Below are 22155 nucleotides of genomic sequence, written 5' to 3'. Positions count from 1 at the left end.
GCTGATGACTTACCTCAATGTGTTTGCGTAAATTAGAAGAGGAGTTGTGAAACGAAGATATCTCCACATTCTTAGGCAGACAAAGTTTGCATCTCATGTAGATGCTTTTACCCTTGGTGCTTGTAAAACTGAATATCGGCGAAAGATGCAGCCATGGATGCTTATCTTCATCATCATCATCATCATCATCACATGCACAGGGCCTGTCGGACACGGTTTCCTGTGCAGACACAGCCATTTCGCTGATCTTCTTCTGAACTGAACTGACGCAAAGTGGCGCCAGATCGCGTTTTTTTGCAAAGCCACACCTTTTCATTGGTTAGCACCTTGACGCATGAATCTTACAAACAATTTTTTTTGTACTTTGTACTTTTAAAGAAAAATAATTGTAGCGAAGTTGAATACTTTATTTTTAAACAACTCAAGTAAAAGTAAAAGTACCACAATTTAAGTATACTTAAAGTAGAAAATTTTGAAAAATGTACTCAAGTACTGTAACAAAAGTATTTGTAATTAGTTACTTTCCACCACTGCTGGTATTCGGACTCGGACTTGTCTCGGTCTCGGCCACTGGTCTTGCCAAATATGGCTTTTGGTCTCGACCGAGTCCAGGTTTCTTTATTATGTTCCCAGTAATAACGTATTATTGTAGTATGCTTCCCGCAGACTTCCGCAGAAACCTCCGTAGATGAGGACCTGCGCGTATGTTATTTATTTTCTACTATAGTATTTGCTACTGCAATACCGGCGCATAGCTGAAATAACAGATCCGTCTATTCACTGCCGATCATAATATCAAATTGCTATATGGACTAGTGACTGTGAAAGACTGCTATCAAAGCCTGATGTTCAGCAAATGAGTGCAGGTTCATGTACTACACATACTCAAGTACACGTTCATCTTCAGCATTTCATCGTCAGATACGCTCAGAAACCCGTCAAAATAAAAGTTTAACGTGAAGAAATTATCACAGATATATTTTACTGGAGTGAAGCTATATTGTCATTTAGTTGCTCAAATGCTCAGTACTAGTACCTAGCAGTGGTAATAGTAGTGGGTTGGTGTTTGTATATCAGATAACACTGCTATTATGAGGTATCACCATATGTCATCATTCTGTTTTCTTTAGATTAGAAGATTATATGATATCAAGGGGAATATCTATACTTAAAAATCCTGGGTGTTGTGACACTGTTTTTGCTTTTAGATCAACAAATAATAACCCAAAATGATTGTCTTGATAATGTCATGCATAAGACTTTTTTTCCTGTCCTGTCCTGGACTTGGTCTTGACTCGGACTCGAACCTCTTTGGACTTGGTCTTGACTTGGACTCGACTAGTCCTGGTCTTGGACTCAACAAAGGTGGTCTTGACTACAGCCCTACACACACAACTCGATGGGTAGCTGGCTGAGCAAGTTCAGCATCACTGAAGATTAAACATTAAAAAATAGCACTTATATTCAAGAATGAATGTGTATTATATTATTAGCTTTCTAATCACTAGTAAAGCTAATCGTTAATTAGTTAATTAGCCATCATGCTAGGTCGCCTGGTTTATACTATTTTTTTTAAATCAAATGCCAGATGAATGTTTTGATTTAGACAAGACCATAAGACAGTTGCAGCTCATACAGAACGCTGCCGCCAGGATTCTGAGCAGAACCAGAAAATATGAACATATCACACCAGTCCTCAGGTCTTTACACTGGCTCCCAGTTAAATTTAGGATTGATTTTAAAGTATTATTACTGGTATATAATTCATTCAATGGCCTAGGACCTCAATATATTGCAGATATGCTCACTGAATATAAACCCAACAGATCACTCTAATCATGGCGAGTCCGCTTTTAGCTATTATGTTGGAACCAGCTTCCAGAGGAGATCAGATGTGCTCCTACAGTAGTCACTTTCAAATCCAGACTCAAAACACATCTGTTTAGCTATGCATTTACTGAATGAGCACTGTGCCAATGTTCGTCCGACTGTTTGTACTGTACTGTATTTTATTTTTCTCAACTGTTTTAATTATTCTTATTTCTTTTTATTATTTTAATTTCTTGTATGTAAAGCACTTTGAATTGCCATTGTGTATGAAATGTGCTATATAAATAAACTTGCCTTGCCTTGCCTTGCCTAGATAGTTTCACTCCTTATTTAGTGAGTAGTGAGCTAGTTTCTACCTTTGCACTTGCTAGCCTCAAAGCACCTGAAGAGTAACTGCTTGTTCATCATATGCAACCTCCTGTACAACTTTCACCTAACGTTAGTATCGGTTAGTATGCATGTGTAGCAGGCATAGCTGCCTAATTAATTTTAGAAACAACCTGAGTACTAACTGAATGGTAATCACCTAATTAGATCATAGACAGTATAAGAAGTGGACAGAGCCATCTCATTGGATCTCAATTGAGACAAGTGAAGCCCATTTTTAGCGATTTCTTAGCACTTCCTTTCCTGACACGCAGACTCAAACAGAGCAAAGCGTTACACGGACCACGTGAGCAACCCGTCTGTCTTCTAGTAGCTGTGCCAAGAGAAATCTGAATCATTCCCTTCCGAATCTTGCAGAGACGGAGATCGTGAGTAGGAGCTGTCCATGAGCAGGAGCAGGAGAAAATTTTGCTAGGTATTCTGATTAATTATATTGTCATTTTGCCTCCACGTCCCCCCGATTGCCCGCGAGCTTCTCCTCCCGTCCATACGGTAATCTCTCTACTGTGCGACAGAGAGTCGCGTGGTTATGATGCAATCGTTAGCCTACTTTTACAAAAACTGCTTCTACGGGTCCATAACATAAGCTACAAGGTAATGGAGCCTTTTATACATTGTCGTGTTTCTTTAGAAATAAATAATGGACAAATGGAGTCTTCAAACACCTCAGATGTAAAGCTATTCGCTGTCAAAGTGACGCCAAAATGAATGGGAGTCAATGGGATGCTAACAGCAGGTGAAGTTCTGCTACAAGATGGTGGCACGCGGCCGGCTTCAACTTCCGGTCGACTTCCTTCCCGCCTGAATTAGATCCAGGTGCGCTATAGGTGCGTGAGTGTGTGTAGGAAGGTTTCTGCGTGGTTGGGAATTGTGTAGACTGCTGCAAACTTTGACACCGTCTTTTCGAGCTGTTCCCGTATGGGGATCCTTGAGCTGAGCCGCATATCATTTGGGTACGTTACCATAGATAGAGAAATATTTAATTTGGGGTGAGCTGTTGGCTGTATGCGTTCTGTTTGTTTTAGTATGCATCCCGGGCTGTGTTTATCCATCTTGGTTTGACGTTGGGAGGGCTGATTTGCTAATAATCAGGTGGGTAAACTATTGATTTAATGGGGGAATATCCACGAAAAGACATTGTTTATATCCTCCTGTTTTAGTTGAAGAGGCCAAGAGCTGGTAATGTCGGCATGATTACAGCGAGCTGATTGGGACCGTGACCTGGCTTCCCCTTCCTTTTTTTGTTCTTTATCTTCGTTGTCTTGAGTAACCTACTCTTGTTGCGCGTTGTCGCGACGTTCCGTCTTGCCTCGCCTCATTTGCGCCTGCTTGATCAGCCCACATCAAGTGAACTTGACGCCGGGAGATTGTGAGACCCGAGTATTAATCCGTGTGGCCGTTTGGCCACCTCCGCACTGTTTCAACTGGAAGACTGTGTTTGTGTGTTTGTGGGGTTTGTATGGTATAATTAGATTGTTGTGTGAATGAATTCATAAGTTGATGTGAGTTGTTTGAGTGCGTTCGGTTATTATTGGAAGTGTGTGCGAGCGTGTGTGTGTGCGAGTGTGTTTGCGTGAGAAGTATTAAGTGAGTTTGCGTGATCTTAAACAAAACGATCATCTTTTGTGTGTGTGTGTATATTGTTAATGGACCAGGTGTAATGTGATTTGCATCTGTTATTTTGTTGCTTTTTGTATTTTGTTGATCAACTTTGTATTTGTATTTTTCTTTTTCCTCTTGTTTATTTATTTGATTTCTGTTATTTTTTGCTTTGTATTTTGTTGATCAACTTTGTATTTTTCTTTTTCTCTTGTTTATTGATTTGATTTATGATAATTTGATTGTATTTTTCTCTTTTTTTCTTGTTTATTGATTTGTGACAATTTGACGTCGATTTTGTTAACTTTGTTGGACTGGCTGAGAAGGAGTGCTGACCACTCTAGGTCCAAGTTAATGGGTTCCCCTTGTTCACTGAGTGATTTGAGTCTTTTGAATTTCCTGTCACTTGAATGCATGTGTGCTTGTGGTGAAGTGAGTACATTACTGTACGTTTGAAGTGCTTGTAGTGAAGTGGAATTGGGTAGGTTTGTTATTTCTCCTTGCCATCCGACATGTTATCTTTGATCGATTTTGTTATCTTCCTTTAGTTTTGATTTTGAAGCCATATTAACCCCTTGTGTACTGAATTGTGTGTTTAGTTATAATAAAGTATTGTTATCTTTCTATATTCACGTCTCTGCTCTATCCTTGTGGGAACGAACCTGTGTGTCCTTATTGGACCATTATTTCCCTGGGTGAAATTCCCAGGGTGGCGTAGTCGGTGTTGTAATTATAATTGAGTCCAGAATAATGAAATCCACCCCTTCGGTGCCACACATGGAAGGTGGCAACCCTATAGCTAGCTAACGTTAGACAGTGATTGATATACCGTTTGAAAGTGTCCCACCTAGTTTTGTTTAAAATAGTCTTTATATGGTTGCTGCACTACACGTTTAGCTACACTGCATGTGTAGCTTGCAAACTCAGCTACACAGGGCTTATTCTAAATATTTTTTACCATCTAGCCAAGGTCTAGAGCTGACAAGGTAGGCCTAAATTGCAGGTCTAGGACTATCTCTTACATTAGCAAGGTGTACTGTCATGGTAATTATTTTTTCTTTTAAATCCCAGCATGGAAAACCGACCACAGGTAAGCCATAGAAAATGATTTTTAGTTAAGTACATTGGCGCAAGATAGTTATTTTAAATATATTTGTACATCTAAACTAAAATACCTTTCCAGTTAAATACAGCTGAGACACAGGAGAGGGCACAGCAGCTACTTGCCCTGATTTCATCAGTAATTCCTCCACAAGAACAGCGACGGGGCAGCTAATAATATAATACACATTCATTCATGAATATGAGTGCTATTTTTTTAATGTTTAATCTTCAGTGATGCTGAACTTGCTCAGCCAGCTACCCATCGAGTTGTGTGTGTCATCATCTTACCCAAACATTGGAGTGTCCGTGCTCAACTAAGGTAGAGGCGGCATCTATGCTGGTGAACCGAACATATAATGATTCAGTTCGACTCACAGGGGTTCGACTCCCAAGACAAGACGATGCTCACTCGACTGGCCAATAGGAACGTGGCCCCGCCCATGACACAATTTTCACAGTGAAAGCAAAATCCTGACACGAGAGCAAGAAATTGCATCGAGAGCAAAGAAAAGCGTTTTGAGAGAAACACTTTTTTTTTTTTTTGAGATAATGTGTTCACACTGATGGTAAAAAATAAATATTTTAGAGTTTTTTTCAAAGTATTTTGAGGGAGATTTTTTTTTCTCAGAAATAAAAAAAAAAAAATCAAATGTATATTTTTTTTATGTTCTATGACAAAATACTTTCTCTCAAAACTTTTTTTAGTCTCAAATATAATTTTTTGCTATTGGTATGAGAACTTTTTCTCTCAAATATTCTTTTTTCTCTCATGAAATGCTTTTTTGATATCAGTGTGTTAACTTTTTCTCTCAAACTTTTTTTTTTCTCTCAGATCATTTATTTTCTCGCATGTAATAAAGAGACAATTCTAGCTCCATACTTACCGTATATCTAACATTAAAGGGATACTTCAGGATTTAGCATTAAACTTTGTATCAGTAGAAAACCTGTAGTATTTTCAAATAGGCTAGTTGCACGTGGCCGCCATTTTGGATTTCGGATCAGCGAGTGTGCGCTTAAACGCTTCCGGTTTCGCATTACGCCAGTGCAGGGAGGGAGAAAGCTTAAATTTATCTTTTATAGTTGTTTATAGAATCAATTATCACTTAAAATACTACTAAGATCAATATTACTATCACACGAGCCAATGGCAATTAAATGCACGGATGCATAGTCAGATTAATGAATGAAATACAACTGTTCACGCACAGAAGATTGTATTTGACTCATATACGCAGGGGTTAAAGTGGGCCGGATCGGTCTGGAACTGCGTTCCGGCACCTCAGATAAATTAATAAATAAATAGATTCAAATCAAATCAAATCAAATCTAAGCAAATTCAATGATTCTCATTATTCATCATATCAAAAGTGAATATCACCGCCTGGCCCCGCATTCACAAACACGCTTCCCGACGTTATGTTCTCACGGTTTTCCTGTCTGATTTTAGTGCCTCTACACCGATTCACGCCTCCCCTCCCCGCTGAACGCCAGCGATTCGCTTGTTGCATAAATAGAACGTTCGATATTTCCGGGTTGTCACGGTAGGCCGCACGACTTCCGGTTACTCCTGTCAGAGCGAGTCTGACAGCGAGCAGCTGCTTGTCAGAGCGAGAACGATAACGTCAACTTCAGTCAACGAGGAAGATGGCATTTTACACACGATGCTTGCAAGACCTGCCAAGGATAACCGTTAACGATGTACATAGGATTATACAATCCTCAACATCAGCCCCAAAGAGCAAGCGGGAGAAGGGGTTTAAAATGTATATTTCCAGCTACATTGACAATTACGAAGGTAAGTTAATTTACTATGCTTTGTATTAGTCTAGTAGCCTAGCCTATGAGTTATCTTGCTAACCGGTAACGTTAAACATTGAATGAGCCTGACGAATATTATCTTGTTTTAAGTGTTTTGATCATAACATGATATTATTCTTAACTCAGTGTCAAACAAAGAGCCAGAGACAGGGAGAGTGAGTGTCCGCGCTACCTGCCATAGGTCACTGAGGAAGAATGAGAAACCTCACGACCTCAGAGTAGGATCAAAGATAGTTCAGTTGTTCCAGCCAGTTCTGCTCCAACCATGTCCTGGGGATTTTGTGTCGCTAGGATAGGTTCTGTATCAGTAACATCGGCAGAAAGTAGCACTCAAATATCTAACCTAGCCCCCATGAAAACTCCAGGAACTGGTTGTGACGGCTGTTATTTATTATAAGTTAAGTTTAAGTTAAGTTTGTATCCCATACACAAAAGAAATATATTTGAAATATATTTTCAGTATATATTTTGGAATGTATGCAAATATTTGAAATTGGCCCAATAAATATATTTCACACTTAACATCATACATTTTTTGTTATATTTCAGAATATATTTCAATGTATTTGGAATATATGCCACATATATTTTGACACTTTTGGGGACCCATACAGAAAAAAATACATTGAAATATATTCTGAAATATAACAAAAATATATGATGTTAAGTGTGAAATATATTTATTGGGCCAATTTCAAATATTTGCATATATTCCAAAATATATACTGAAAATATATTTCAAATATATTTCTTTTGTGTATGGGATGTTAAGTTGTAAGTAAAGTTGTAAGTTAGTTGAAGTTTAAGTTATCTGTATGTTCAGTATTCATGTAACGTTTTTGACTTGTAATAGCCTACTAACATCTCACATATGGATACTAACATATTTGAATGTTTAAAAAAACAGAACTAAAAACGACTATTTTTGGTCATTTGTTAACTAATATGACTAATATGATATGGTTAAGCCTACCATGACTAACAATCTGAAATGTTGATTTTTTTCCATTTCCTGTGCCTGTACTATATTTAAGATGGTAATGGTTATCTGTAATATGATTAGTTTGTAAAATTGTCTCTCTTTTTTTTAAAGATTACACTTGAGTACTCATTCCCGGTGCAACTGTGTGAGGCTGTGTGTTCATGTGTGGCTGGTAAGGCACTGTGCAATCACAATGTTGCACTGCTCTATCAGACAGCACACTACTCTCAGCTTCAGATCAGTGCTGTACCCCCTGTCCTTAGTTGCACTGAAACAGAGCAACGCTGGCACAAGCCAAGGTCTATGGTAAGTCTGAGAGCATTATTAACCACACTGTTTCATAGTGTTGTCAGCTGAATTGGTATGTGTGCAAAGCTTGCTTTCATTAAAGACCATTACTATCAACAGGGTGTGAAGCCAGGCCGGGTCAGAGACATGGTCGTGTTGTCAGCCAAACCCAAGAAAAAGACGGTTGGAAATGGTGTAAGGTAATAATGATTTATCTTATTTCTATTATTTAGATAAAACATAATTAAAATATGAAAATAAAATAACATTTGAAACACATACCATGTTCAATTTCAATTTGCCTATATGGTGGGAAGAGGGAGTGTTGATGCTGTTAACACTTTTAGCGCTTTATTGGTTTGTGTGTGCATATGTTGTATGTATGTATATGTTGTGTATTAATGCAGCTTTGAATCCAAGACAAATTTCCTGAAAAAGGACAATAAAGTATACTAACTATCTAACTAACTATGTACACAGGAGCACACTTTACAAAGCACTGAGGGGAGAACTGCCAGATGTGGACATGCTCAAAGTGGCTGAGGTGTATAGTGATTTCCCTGCGACCTTGGCGCCACTCATCACCACCATGGCCATTAGTTCTGATGCTCCATTAGTCCAGTCAGCACTAGGGGAAGTGCAGGAGGGAAGTGCCATCGCCTCTCAGCACCCAGTAGCACCCACCAGGACCATCCAGTTGCACTCAGATGCACCTCCACCTCCACTTCTGCCGTTGGCTGATTACAGGTTGGAGCCTACAACCTGTCAGTTTGTTTGCAGTGAACAACAACAACTTCATCTGGTCTCCCTGCAGACAAGTATTGAAATGGCCAGACAGGTGGAGGCTTCCACACGGGACCAGAGCTTGTCTGCAGAGTGGCATCAGGTTCGTCGACCACGGCTAACGTCCTCACACTTCAGAGAACTGTGCCATGTTCGAGGTGAGAGTACAGCACAGCAGCTCGCTCAGAGGATTTTGAAGGGCACTGTTCAAACTGCTGCCATGAAGAGGGGCCTGGTACTTGAACCTGTTGCCATTGAGGAGTAATGCAGGGTCAAGAACACAAACTATTGGCCCTGTGGGTTTATCATGCACCCCTATGCCCCCTGGTTAGGGTCTTCTCCTGACGGGGTTGTATTTGACCCAACCGAAAACCCTCCCTATGGTTTGGATGAGATTAAATGCCAAATTGCAAGAGCTATGTTGGTTGCAAGTACTTGAAGTTGCATGGCAACACAATGCAATTAAAACGGCAGCACAGCTACTACTGGCAGGTCCAAGGCCAGCTTCTAATAAGTGGAATGGAGTGGTGTGACTTTGTGGTGTTTGCAGAGGATGACATGGTCATCCAAAGAATCTACAAAGATGCAGAGGTTGCACAAATCATTAGGGAGAAGGGGGATCACTTCTTTTTTTATTTTTACATGGCTGTGTGTTTGAATTAGATACTGTTACTATTTACTGTTACTCTTAGAATAATTTACAGTAAATCAGTTCTAGTTTTGTATGTATCTATTAAATTTAATCAGTTCAGGTTTTATAGATTTGTAAAAATAAATCCGTTTTGTATAGATTTGTAAAAATGAACAATAACATCTCTGCATTTGTGAATGTTTGTAAACAAACAACATATCAGTTTAACCCTTGTTTATGTTGTCACTTGTGATGTTTGGGATCTCCAGATACCCCAGACAATAACATTTAATTTTGTAACAGGATAATAAAAAAAACAATTTACAAGTGTAATTTTACTCTGTTTGTTAATGTTTTTACTCAACATTTGTGCAGTTTTGGGAGGATTTATGATATCTTTTAAATTTCTATGAATAAATTAAAATATATTTATTTAAATAGGCTTTTTACAAAAAAAACAGTACTTTATGTAAAATTCACTTTATAAAAGACCCAGATTTCTAACTTTCTTTCATGGGGATAACATGGATAATTTTAAATGGTTTAATGTAAAATTTATGCCCATTTTTTTTTTGTGGAAAATGCAGTTTTAAAAAACAAAAACAATTTAACCACTAGATGGCTATTGTCACATTCACCGTCTGTATTCTCAGCACTATACTTCCCAGTGTCCTCCGTCGTCATCATCATCATCATCATCATCGTTGTTATAACTGCCTTCACCTGTGTTTCACTCATCATCATCACTGTCACCTGTTGTCTTTGTCATTATCTCTGTGTATTTAAGCTCCCCCTGTTTCTCTGTTCACTGGCCGGTTATTGTTTGTGTTCATACACACTGTTTCGGTTGTTGGATTGTTTGCCTGTTGGAATATTAAACCTTGGTTATTTTTGTACTTGGCCTTCTTCATCTACCTTGAGACGATACAGCTATAGGGCTCCATTATGCTATTTGCTATTTGACTACCTGAAAGATATCTTTTCACAAGTTGGATTCAGTTCGAGTCATATCTAAATATTATGAAATCACAATTATAACAAAAATAAAAAAATGGTCAAAGTTTAGCATTTTTTGTACTGAAAAAACCCCAGTCTCTAAATAATGTTACATTATGATTAGAATCAAACCTGAACAAAATGTTACAATGAGAAATGTTGGAGTCTTAAGATGTTATCATTTATTCCAATCATCTATTACTAACTGTAACAGAACAGAAAGTAACAATTATATTACATATATTACATATTGGGTAAAAATACATGACCATCAAAACAGAATGAACTGAACAGCAATAACAAATGAGCAAGTGTGTGAGAGAGAGAGAGAGAGTGTGAGTGCATATAAAAAGATATGTATAGATTTTAAAAAATTAACAATTAATAACATCTCTACATTTGTGGATGTTTGTAAACATAAAATATATATACAGTATCAGTTCAAGTTTTGTATAGATTCGTAAAAATGAACAATAAAACTTGAACAAAGAAATTGGAACTGATTGTAAACTGATTCATAAAAATTCTAGACCATTCATTTCTGTGTAACCATTCAATTACTTAGGTTAAATATTACATATTCGCATGTAATATAATGTGTATTTCCATCACAGGTTTGGTCTTAAATTTCATTCAAAGTGGCATTAAAAAGGTCTTAAAAAGTCTTAAATTTAACTTGTTTATATCTGTAGACACCCTGGTGTTGCCCATGCCTTAACCAGTGGTCCATTCTGGTAATTCACCAAGAGACAAGCGACGGTGAACAACTGGTCAATGCTCCCCCACACTGACAGAGGTATGACTTTATCAAACAGTTTGTTCTCTTTTACTCGCCTGATGCACCTCTCTACATGCACTCACACACGGGCAATAGACTGTCTGCTGGACATCCTCTTTGGCCATCTGTTTGTTTCTTGCAAGGAAAGCAGGTCGGTAAACCTTTCCAGGAAAGAGATTGTCCATAAGAAAGCCTTTGTCAACCATAATGGCCATCTCTGGTGTAAGGAGTTTTGCTATTCCTGACTGCTTAAAAATTTCCCGGTCACTCATGGAACCTGCATACAAAGATGACACAAAGGTGATGGGACCATGAGGTGCAATGCCAATCATGGCCTTGAAAGTGGTGTGTGACTTGTATGGGGAGTAGACTGTGTGTGTCTGGGAACAAAGCAAACTCAGGTGGTAGATGAGCCTTTACTTCGTCTGGTGGTATCACAGGCGGATGGAACCCAGTAGATAATAGAGGAAGTGTGTCCACGATGTAATTATTCTGCTTGCTGTGGTGGTATGGATGTCGAAGCGTTCAGCTAGGTCCCTCAAAGGCAGGCCCACAGAAAGGTGCATCAAGAAAAGCAGTAACTCATCTATCGGTGCTAGTTTCTGTTAAAAAACAAAAAACACATAACACACTAGAAATAACTTGTACTGTAGTATTAATGTATGTTGCCCTAACAAATCAGCTGAAAACAACCTTGATTAATACTGGAGCCTTTGACAGTCAAGATATGTCAAGTAAACTCTAAAAAATGTTAAGACTAACAACATAACTTGATGGTCTGATGGTCTCTGATGGTCTCAGAAGGCTAGGTTCTTTGGAGGCAGCGTGGACACTGGTGATCCGTACCATTTTAGTTGTTGCAGCAGGCTCCACCAATTGCCAAAAGGCCTGGAAATGCTTGTATGATGTAAATCTGCAATGAAATTATAATCACTTTAGAACTTTATGTTCATAATAATACAACAGGATGACTGACATGTTATTGACTTCTGGCTTTTGTTGACAGAACTATGCTACGTGTATGGAGCTGTATGTGAGGCTTGGGCTAGTGTTGCTTCTGAAAAAAATGATTCATTGAATTTACTAAAAAATGTATGGTAAGTGGTTGCTCACAATTGATTTAAGCTACATTTACACAAATGTATTAAGTTGAACTAAAATTTAATAAGTTCAACTTAATACATTTGTTTAAATGTAGCTTAAATCAATTGTGTGCAACCACTTACCATAAAACTTTTTATTAAATTCAACTATCATTTTTTTCAGTGTACTTGTAACGCACATGAGTAAAAAGTAGTTTTTCAAGGAACGTGTACTCTCATATTCCTGCTGTTTTAAACCGTAACTATTTTACACTTTCCAGCACATCATACAAATATTTGTAAAAATGGAACAACGTACTTTTTCAAATTTTACTTAAGTAAGTTTCTCAAAAAGGAAATTTTACTTTTACTCGAGTACATTTTTAAGGGAGTAATTGTACTTTGACTTGAGTATAGATTTTCAATACTATAACCCCCACTGCAACCCAGACACACATAGAGTTAGGCTACTACATACAATTGCATAATGGCATGGACCAACCTTGTGTAAAAACGAATATCCTCATCGGATCCTTGGAGGTGTTGGAGTCCAAACCGAGACAGCAGTTGCAGTGATTGGACTTGTTGTTGGAGCTCCTCTACCTTCCTCCTCAGGGCTTCGTTTTCATCTTCCAGCTGATGTGTGACAAGTGCAGTAGTGGGGGTGACATAGTAGGTGTGATCACGATGTACTACCTTTTCTGTGACCACCTCGTTGTCAGAATCCATCGGTAGGTCAGGGGAAGGAGGCCTTGGCCGACGTTGCCAGACATTAAGCCGAGGTGCCGGTACGCTGAACTCATTCCAGGCAAACAAACAAGGGACGCTGCCTTTCTTCAGTCGTTTCTCCCCCCAGTCGTCGTTACAAAATCCTCAAAAAGGAAATGACAACTGCAGACACGAGTGCATTCAGTTGGAGTGAAGCTATCCCTGCGGATCTTGACTAGCCACTTTGATCTCACCTCAAGATCCACAGGGAAGCGATGAAAACTAATCGTTCCATTGTATTTCGACGAATTTCCACACATCGGCACACAACAGTGTAAAGACGATCGTTTGGATTGACGCTGAAATTTAATTCGTTTTTCTTTTACTCTTAAGAAACTCATATTTGCTGTCTAACTAAACTATCGCGCTCTCTCTGACTCTCTCTCGCTCTGACAGGAGATAACATCGACGTAACCGGAAGTCGTGCGGCCTACCGCGACAACCCGGAAATATCGAACGTTCTGTTTATGCAACAAGCGAATTATGCGTGAATGCACTCACGGGGGCTGAGCACGGTAAAGTTAGTTTTAGGTTCGATATTCGCCGGACATTTGTTATATATTTTATTATTATATTACATATTATATTTATAACCGAGAATGCTTTGACGCGTTTCCACAGCGCATGATGCTTAAGGGAACGTCTGCCAATTCCACCAACTGCATTAAACATAGAATATAATTTGTATTAGGCTATTTAAAATTACTTTTAACATTTAAAAGCAGACGTTTTCAAACTCCAAATCTTGTAGAAGGTTCCTATTGGCAATACTGACTTAGGCTACAGCTTTCCTGCCCAAATAGCAATTTTTTTCTGGCCCAGCTCCGGGCCACACAATCACATTTCCCTCGGCCCAAGTACCGCAAAGAATGACGGCCCTGAAGTGGCCCAGAACTGGATTAAAGACAAGGGTCAGACATGGGCCATAACTGGCCCGAATCTCAGCCAAGTTAGTCACCTTTAACTGGCCCTGAACTGGGCCAAAACAGGTTTTATTATTGATACCAATTCTCAGCCATAAGTTAACCATATCAACGCCACCCTTTAACCAGAAACCCCAAAACTGAGCCATAACCAAGCCTAATCTTACCCAAACCATGTGAACAAATAAGGCACAAGAAAATTCAATTCTCAAAAATAGTTTATTTAACAATAGGCACAAGCCAATAATAATAAATTATTATTATTTTCTTTTTTTTTTTTTTAGAACAAAATCCAATCTTAACATCTTATTACCACCTCACAGTGCATTTAATTTCAAAATGTTCTGGTCTGTCTTAAACAGTAGTTTACTTATGGTAGTAATGCACAAGCCAAAAAAAAAAAAAAACATTTTTCAATTCTAACTAAATGAATCTATCAATGAATCTAGCACTGAAATTTAAACATATTATAATGTAATTTTACTCTCAACAAACATAAAGCAAATTAAAAAAAAATTACTTAAAACAAATTTGCACATAAGAATGTTTGTATGTGTGAGGGAGAGAGTGATGCTATCCTCAGGAAGTGAAGTACAGCTCTGCAGCCCCTCTTTTCTGTGTCGGCCCAGATCCGGCCCACATCTGGACCGTGTGAAATCCACATGAACCAGATTTGGGCCAGATCTGGGCTGAAACCATAGACAGTTAACGGCTGAAACTATGTTGCTGTCTCAGGAGCTGAAGCCATCTTTGTACTGTTGCTTCTTCTATCTCCTGATCAGTGGCATGTGTCAGACGATTTTTTCCTCACAGCAGCTAAAAGACAAAATACTAAATGAATAAATACATATACAAATATTCATCCACCAACTGTAAATAAATTTAGGTAACAAATTAAAATAAGGTTGCTTCGGTTACATTTTATACAGGAAATGATTGCTTATAATGTGGCACTATTGAATGACCCGCAGGCCGGTCAAAAGCACCCCGGTCGCGTCAGTCTGTACTCGCGTTCTCAAGTTCAGGGCAGTGAATCAGCTACCATAGGCAAAAGTTCATAGGCAAAAAATTCAGGTATTTAAAAAAGCTCCAAAAAAGAGATGTTCTTCTATTTTTTAAAGATTGCCATTAACCTGCCAAAATAACCTTCGTACCCGCCACGGTCGATTTTTTATCGAGGTTAAGGTTAAATAAAAATACTAAAAAAATAAGAGAGCTGTAAACACATCGCAGGCTTGATCTGTTGCGGCATGAGTGCAAAAGAGAACCCATGTGGTTGCATATCTGCTGTATGTATTGCATCTAATGTTAGGTCGTACACAATATATAGACTGTAAAAAAAATAGGGTCGTGCACAAAATAGCTTCACTTACCTGAACAGCGGTTCGGTTTGTCAGACGTCGTCTTCACCCTTCAGCCCATGTATGTATCGCTGCAGCCCGGAGACCTGCAGGTGGGAGGAGCTTACGCCGCAAGTGGGGGGAGCTTATGCCGCAAGTAGGAGGGATTTCACAAATGTGCAAGTGGGAGGAGCTTATGCGGAAATCCCCAAGCTGTCATTGCCGAGGACGGCGGTGAATGAGTATGGCAGAAGTTTCGACAGTAATGAAAATAAACGATCAAATATTACGTTCCTCATCATGGTCTGATTTCTTACAGCTTTGTTATTATTGTGTGTGTCCAATACCACTCACTGTCAATGATGAAGTCACGTCTTTACACCTTTTACCATACTTAAAGTGATGGTGTTTTAAATTCATCAGGCTGTAGGCCTTATTCAAGCATATTTCTGAATATCAGCTACATATTCTACAGTATCAAGTAAATGAACATTAAATGTGATGCAATTGAACTCTGTAAAGTGAATGTGTAAATACATGAAAAACATTTGGCTAATGTAAAAAAAAAAAAAAGTTACCATCCATCTTTACTGCATAATTTTTTTAAATAGCAGACTAATGTTCTTCTGAATGTGTTACACATATATTACAAATCTCAGGGTGTATAAATGATTTTTTTTCAATGAATAAAATCATGTACAAGTCACTCAGAATTGATTGCAAAAGTGTTTATTTTATTTGATTATTTTTAGTCTTTTTTTGTTATTTGTAAGGACACTATATCAGCTCATTAGAACTGATCTGCATGCAGTGAAAACTGCAAAATCCAGGGTGGAAGGTTTCTGAATAAATGCCCTGGAGTTCGCCTCGCTTTCCCTTCCCAGCATAACCTGGTGGATACACAAGAAGCACAAGGGTTTATAGTTGACAGTGAACATTTACAAACATTAAGAATAATTTCTCAGCTCTGTAGGTCCATGCCATGCAAGTGAATGTGTCCAGAACTTTTAAACTCCAAGGGATGACATAAGTAAATTAGATTTTTAGTTTTCCTTTAGACTAACAACTAGTTTATTAATCACAAAGAAAACATACCAGGTGTGCAGCATTTGTACTCAAACCCACACTCCAAACAAGTGGAGATTGAGTACATCCTCCAGAAGAGCTGTCCGTAGTGAGACGACTTATTTTTCCAGCATGCAACACCTGAGGTGAAAAAAAAAATGAACATAACAGTTAACATTATCAATGATGTTCTTGTTATGCGTTTTATTTTTTAATGTCAATATTTACTTTCTAGCCATAAGAAGTGTGCCCGATTCTTGAAATTGTCATCCCCAACTATGTCCCTGAACCTTGAGCAAGCCAATGACAGGGGCATGTAGGCAGCATCTCTTCAACAACTTCAAGAAGTATGTTCTTCAGCAACGCTCCTGATAATTGACAAGATAGCAACAGTTAGCACAGGCTGTTAAAAAATGTTAAAAAGCACATTATATAACATTATTCAACTACCTTGAAGATGAAGCATGATGGAGGGTCATCGTCTTTTAACAGCTCATCCTTAAAGAAAAATATAAGTGGATTAAAATTGTTCTATGATACACATTTTAAATCATCATTAAATTTGATTATGCATACCTTGCTAAAAACAGAGGGCACAACTGGAGTTTGGTCTGCTAAAATGAAGTAATTTAAAATTAGCTGACCAATGTTATAGTTACATAATTTGAAACCCAGCATAGTATATGTATTTTGTTTCATATCAAAGTTCTTACTTTCATATGCAAGTTCAGTTTTTTTCCTCCCATAGGTTTCAGGGAGTGCAGAGCATTCTTCTTCTTCTGAAAGAGGATTAGAATAAAAAAAAGTGATACAATTATCCATTAATTTTTAATTTGACAAAAAAATATCAGCAAAATATAAAAAGCTGACAATACCAGCTACAACAGCTTGTGCACATCTTTCACTGATAAGTGAACCTAAAACACAATAACATGTGTTTCACATTTATTTCACTGATTGTTATGAGTAATACATTTTATAAAATAATTATATTAAAACAAATGTTTCAATTACATTACATTACATTGTGGATTACGCAGAAAAAAGCATAACTACAATGAAAACAAGTTTTAAAAGAATTGCATGCATTGTACAATTAAGTTTACAATTACAATTTACAACATTTACAATTTGAAAATCAATGCAGTCCTAAAACGTACAAAAATTACACTGCCACAATGCCTTATTATGGTCTTCAGAATCCATAATCTGGAGAGCAAAGTGTAGAAATGGAATGCAGAAAAGATCTTGTCATGCACGTTACAGATTTTGTAATTTGTGTGCTACTAAAAAAACTACAGAAATTTATTTGGATACACTTTACCCTTATTCTTTTTTAATACATCAAGACTAAAAACAGTGTACAAACGCCATTATGAAATGGTCTTTTTCAGAACTTATAATGCTTTTTTACAAAACTAAAAACTGTACAACAAGCTTACCCCTTCATCTCAACGGCACGCTGACATGTGAAAGCAGTTTTCTTCTTTGTTTTCTGATGGATCGCAACAAAACTTACACATTACCGCCACCAACTGTGGAGCATAAACCAATAGCTACTACAACACAGGTGATACTAAATAAACCAATCAATAGTGATGGGCGGATCGATCCTGAAGTATCGATACTTCGATACTGACGTGGTATCGAAAAGGATCGATCCTCACATACAAATATCGATCCAAATGTGTTTTTTTACCAGAATTTTTTTTATTAATTTAGCACGCAATTCAGTGAGTAAAATAAGCTTGTAAGTGGAAAAATAAGCGAATGTTAGTGGATAATTGTGTAGGGTAGAACTTTTTCTCCTAGTCATCTGGATACAAGACAAAACCAATCAATCACAGAGAGCGTTCGATGCTGGTGCTTCGCTGAGCTCACAGGCCCAGTGCGTTTGGGAAACGAAGCCTTGCTTAGATGACAGAGAAACAATCGGGAGTTATTTCGTAATAAACAAACCAAGTGTACATAACGGTTCAAAATGTTGACGTCAGTAAGATTTTTTAAATGAAATTAATATTTTTATTCAACAAGGACCGATGCATTAAATTGATCAAAAGTGACAGTCAATGATTTTACACTGTTAAAAATCTACTTCATATAAATGCTGTTCTTTCAACTTTGTTCATCAAATAATTCTGCATAAAATGTATCATGGTTTCCACAAATATATGAAACTGTTTCAACATTGATAATAATAAGAAATGTTTCCTGAGAAGCAAATCAGCATATTAAATGGGGGTGTAAATATTAATCGATTCGTATCGATGCATCGATTATACAGCCGACGATTCGATGCATCGATGCGTCCGCAAGAGTATCGATTAATGTGTTTATTTTGCCGCCTGTCTATTTTCAGCATCAGCATATTAAGCTGCGGGTAGCGCTAACCTCATTATTGTCTTCTACTTCACACATTTACGTTTCACAGTCTATCTATGTTCACACACATTGTTGAGTCTGACTTTCAAGAGCGATGGAACCGTCAGAGCGAGCTGGCAATGAAAGTGAAATGTTACACACTCCAGTCGGCGTTAAATCATGGGTGTGGAAGTATTTTGGCTTCAGGAAAACAGATGGAGCAGTGGTAAGAGATGTTGCCGTTTGTCTGTTTGCACTTTATTGTAACGCCCGTTTCACACATACTCAGTTTGCAGTGCGTATTTTCTTTCCGTACCCATGTTAACAGGTTAGAACTTTCACACTGCACGCGGTTGCAGTCCGTCGATCCGTTCCAGGAGCGGTGCGTATACAGCAGTGCAGCGATCGTTTCCGCACCGAGTCTATTTCTGCTGTGCTGCAAACGCTGAATTAAAGTGACAGCACATGTTTCGTGGTCAAAATGAATACACTGCAAACGCAGCATATGTGAAAGCACTCCTGCAGTGCGCACACGGAGTATGTGTGAAACGGGCTTAACTGTAGATGCAGTAACTGTTATATTTGCTGTTCTATTTGCAGTGCATTGAGCACAACTGCTATAGTGTAACATACACATTATGTGAATAGAATACTGTTTCTGTATTCTCAATAAAAGGCAAATTATTTATTATTTTTGTTGCTTTATTTGAAACTTAATAGATATCATGTAAAAATATCTAGTATTGAATCGTATCGAATCGTATCGCGGGGAATTCTGAAGTATCGAAAATAATCGAATCGTTGGCTTAAAAAATCGCTATCGAATCGTCATGAAGGCTCCGATTTACACCCCTAATATTAAAATGAATTATCATCATGACTGGAGTAATGATGCCAAAAATTCAGCTTTGATCACATGAATAAATTACAGTTTACTATGACATAGAAAACCTATGTTAAATTGTAATATTACAGTTTTTACTGTATTTTTGATCAAATAAATGCAGAAGAGAATTAAAAAATCTTACAGACCCCAAACTTTTGAACAGTAGGCTAGTAATAGGCTAGTACAATTAGGGTAGTTTTAAGTCACTGACTAATTACAGGCGAGTTGAGAGCACAAATCACAAAATATTTAGGCCTAGTAGTCATGAAAACGTATTCAGATTTAGCATATTATGATGCATTCACCTCATAAATCATGACACACTACTCTAGCACAGGAAAGTGCATACAAGTTCAAGTGCATGCTTTTAAAATGAAAAAGTATTGGTATCGGTATCGATATCGATATCGGCGATACTGGCCCTGTATTTACTTGGTATCGGATCGATACCGAAATTTGCAGTATCGCCCATCACTACCAATCAAAATCCTCTGGAAGTTTGTACAGCCCATTTGCGGCTAAAGCTCCACCCACTTGCTGCTAACCCACCCATTTGCAGCTGGCTCCGACCTCCGTTTATACCCTACTCCTTCAGCGGGAGAAATTTCAAACGACGCATCACGTGAACCTCATCCACCAACCAGAAAGCTGCTGTTACCGTGGAGATCACACAAAATAAACAATAGTTCACTGCACAGTTAACTGTACATATTTATGCAACTGTGTATATATATATATATATATATATATATATATATATATATATATATATAGTAAGTTTTTAACATGATTTTGTGGTTCTTAAACTAAAGAGTATGGAAAACTTTAGACTATTTTGTATATGAATTAAGTTTTTTTTATTAGAAATTCATAAAAACAAATTAAAATAAATAATTTAAAAACATGTAACTCAGTTGTCATGTTAGGAAATTGTATATTTTGTTCAGGTCAAATGGATTTGGGAATTTTTAAATGATTATTGAATTTTGTGAACACTGCTGAAAACTAAATGCTATATTTATAATTATTTATAATTTTTTCTGGACATAGCTTTTTCACTGACTCATAAGTCAATTCATATTATTATTGTTATTAATTATTAAAATCATTTCATCTCTTTCGTAGTTTTGATAACTGCACTATCCATGGACAACACTTTAAACTGTTTTATTTCTCCCGTGAAAAATTGTGGTGGTGGGGGGGACAATCCTTGAATATATAGTAGCAGCCTAAATACTTATAATTGTCCCGTACACAAAGTATGGCCCATAATCGCTACACTGATCTGGGCCACACAACTCCCATGCACAATCGGCCCAAATGTTGTCTGCCGTCATGCATGCAGTGCCATCATTGCCACACATGGCCCACAGTTGGCTGACATGATGCATGCCAGTGCCGGCAACACGCCAGCAGTGCCATGATGAGGCCACATTTGGGCCAAGTCTGTTTGCTATGTGGGTGGTAGCCTTGAGTAAATTAACTTGTCTCAGAAAATGATTCATAAAACATATAAATATCAGTTGAGCCTGTGTTTACTTTCTTCACTGACACAGACGAAAATGAAAAGACTATCAGTCAAAATTCAGCTTTAGGAGGGGAAGAATTAGGGCAGAAGGAGACAAAAAAGAAAAAGAAAGATGAAGATGAGAGCAGGTATTGACAAATAATCTAATAATCTAACCAAGTTTTAAGCTATTTCTTATAAAAAATTAGCTTTGTAACGTTCGGTACGGGACGTTCCAAAGACATCCACTTACGTCCGCTGGTTTAAATTGTGGTTCCTTAAAAATCCCTTTAAAGCAATTTTGATGATGGATTTCACGTTCTTAAGTAGGCTATCTTACGTAAGATATCTTACGAAAATCAAAATATTGATTTTCTTAATATTGGGCTACTCAATATGCTGTTAAAAATGGCCTTTTAAATATTATATTACAAAGAGCCAACTAAACCAGTTTATATTTGTACTATACAAATTTTACTGTTTTAAAAATGAATAAAAATATCCAAAGCCATGTAATTGTTTACATTAAATCATTTCCCCCACCATTATGATTTTTAAAAACTGTCTATTTAATGTGTGCTTCATAATGTAAATCACAGTGCACATATTCATGCAATAGTTAAAAGAATCCACCATTGTGCAGTTATTTTTGTAACAGATTAAACATTTGAATAAATGTATGACAATGCTTATTAATGGTTCTTTTTCATGCCTCTGCGCATATATATATATATAACTGCTGTGAAAAATAATTGTCACATAGCAAATCTCCACACAAGCACATTAAATCAAGATAAAACAAACTTGATTGTACAACTATAACCAAGATGGAAAACACTTTTATTATTGCTAAGGGTTCAAAATGTAAGCAGAGTAATGCAAACAGAAATGCAGACTGACAGCCGCTGAATCAGATGAAAGCAACACTGTAATGAATTGCTGTAAAAATTACAGCATTATTTTACAGCAGCTGGCTGTTTTTTTAATAATACAGCATTTTGCTGTAAACTGCAATGCATTCTGG

The 22155-nt window shown here is 37.5% G+C and overlaps 1 protein-coding gene across 1 annotated transcript; it reads left to right on the top strand.

Annotated features, from left to right (window-relative positions):
• Window positions 1-6617: 6617 nt before the first annotated feature.
• LOC311082343 (uncharacterized protein) lies at window positions 6618-9723 on the top strand. Its single transcript, XM_084113110.1, has 4 exons — window positions 6618-6718; window positions 7835-8029; window positions 8132-8211; window positions 8492-9723. The coding sequence occupies exons 1-4, from the start codon at window positions 6620-6622 to the stop codon at window positions 9057-9059; spliced, it is 942 nt and encodes a 313-aa protein (XP_083969236.1). The 5' UTR covers window positions 6618-6619; the 3' UTR covers window positions 9060-9723.
• The last annotated feature ends 12432 nt before the right edge of the window (window positions 9724-22155 follow it).

The sequence above is a fragment of the Abramis brama genome, assembly GCF_963993115.1.
Source record: "Abramis brama genome assembly, chromosome: 4".
In the NCBI taxonomy this organism is placed as follows: domain Eukaryota; kingdom Metazoa; phylum Chordata; class Actinopteri; order Cypriniformes; family Leuciscidae; genus Abramis; species Abramis brama.
This window is presented reverse-complemented; position numbering and strand designations above follow the sequence as displayed.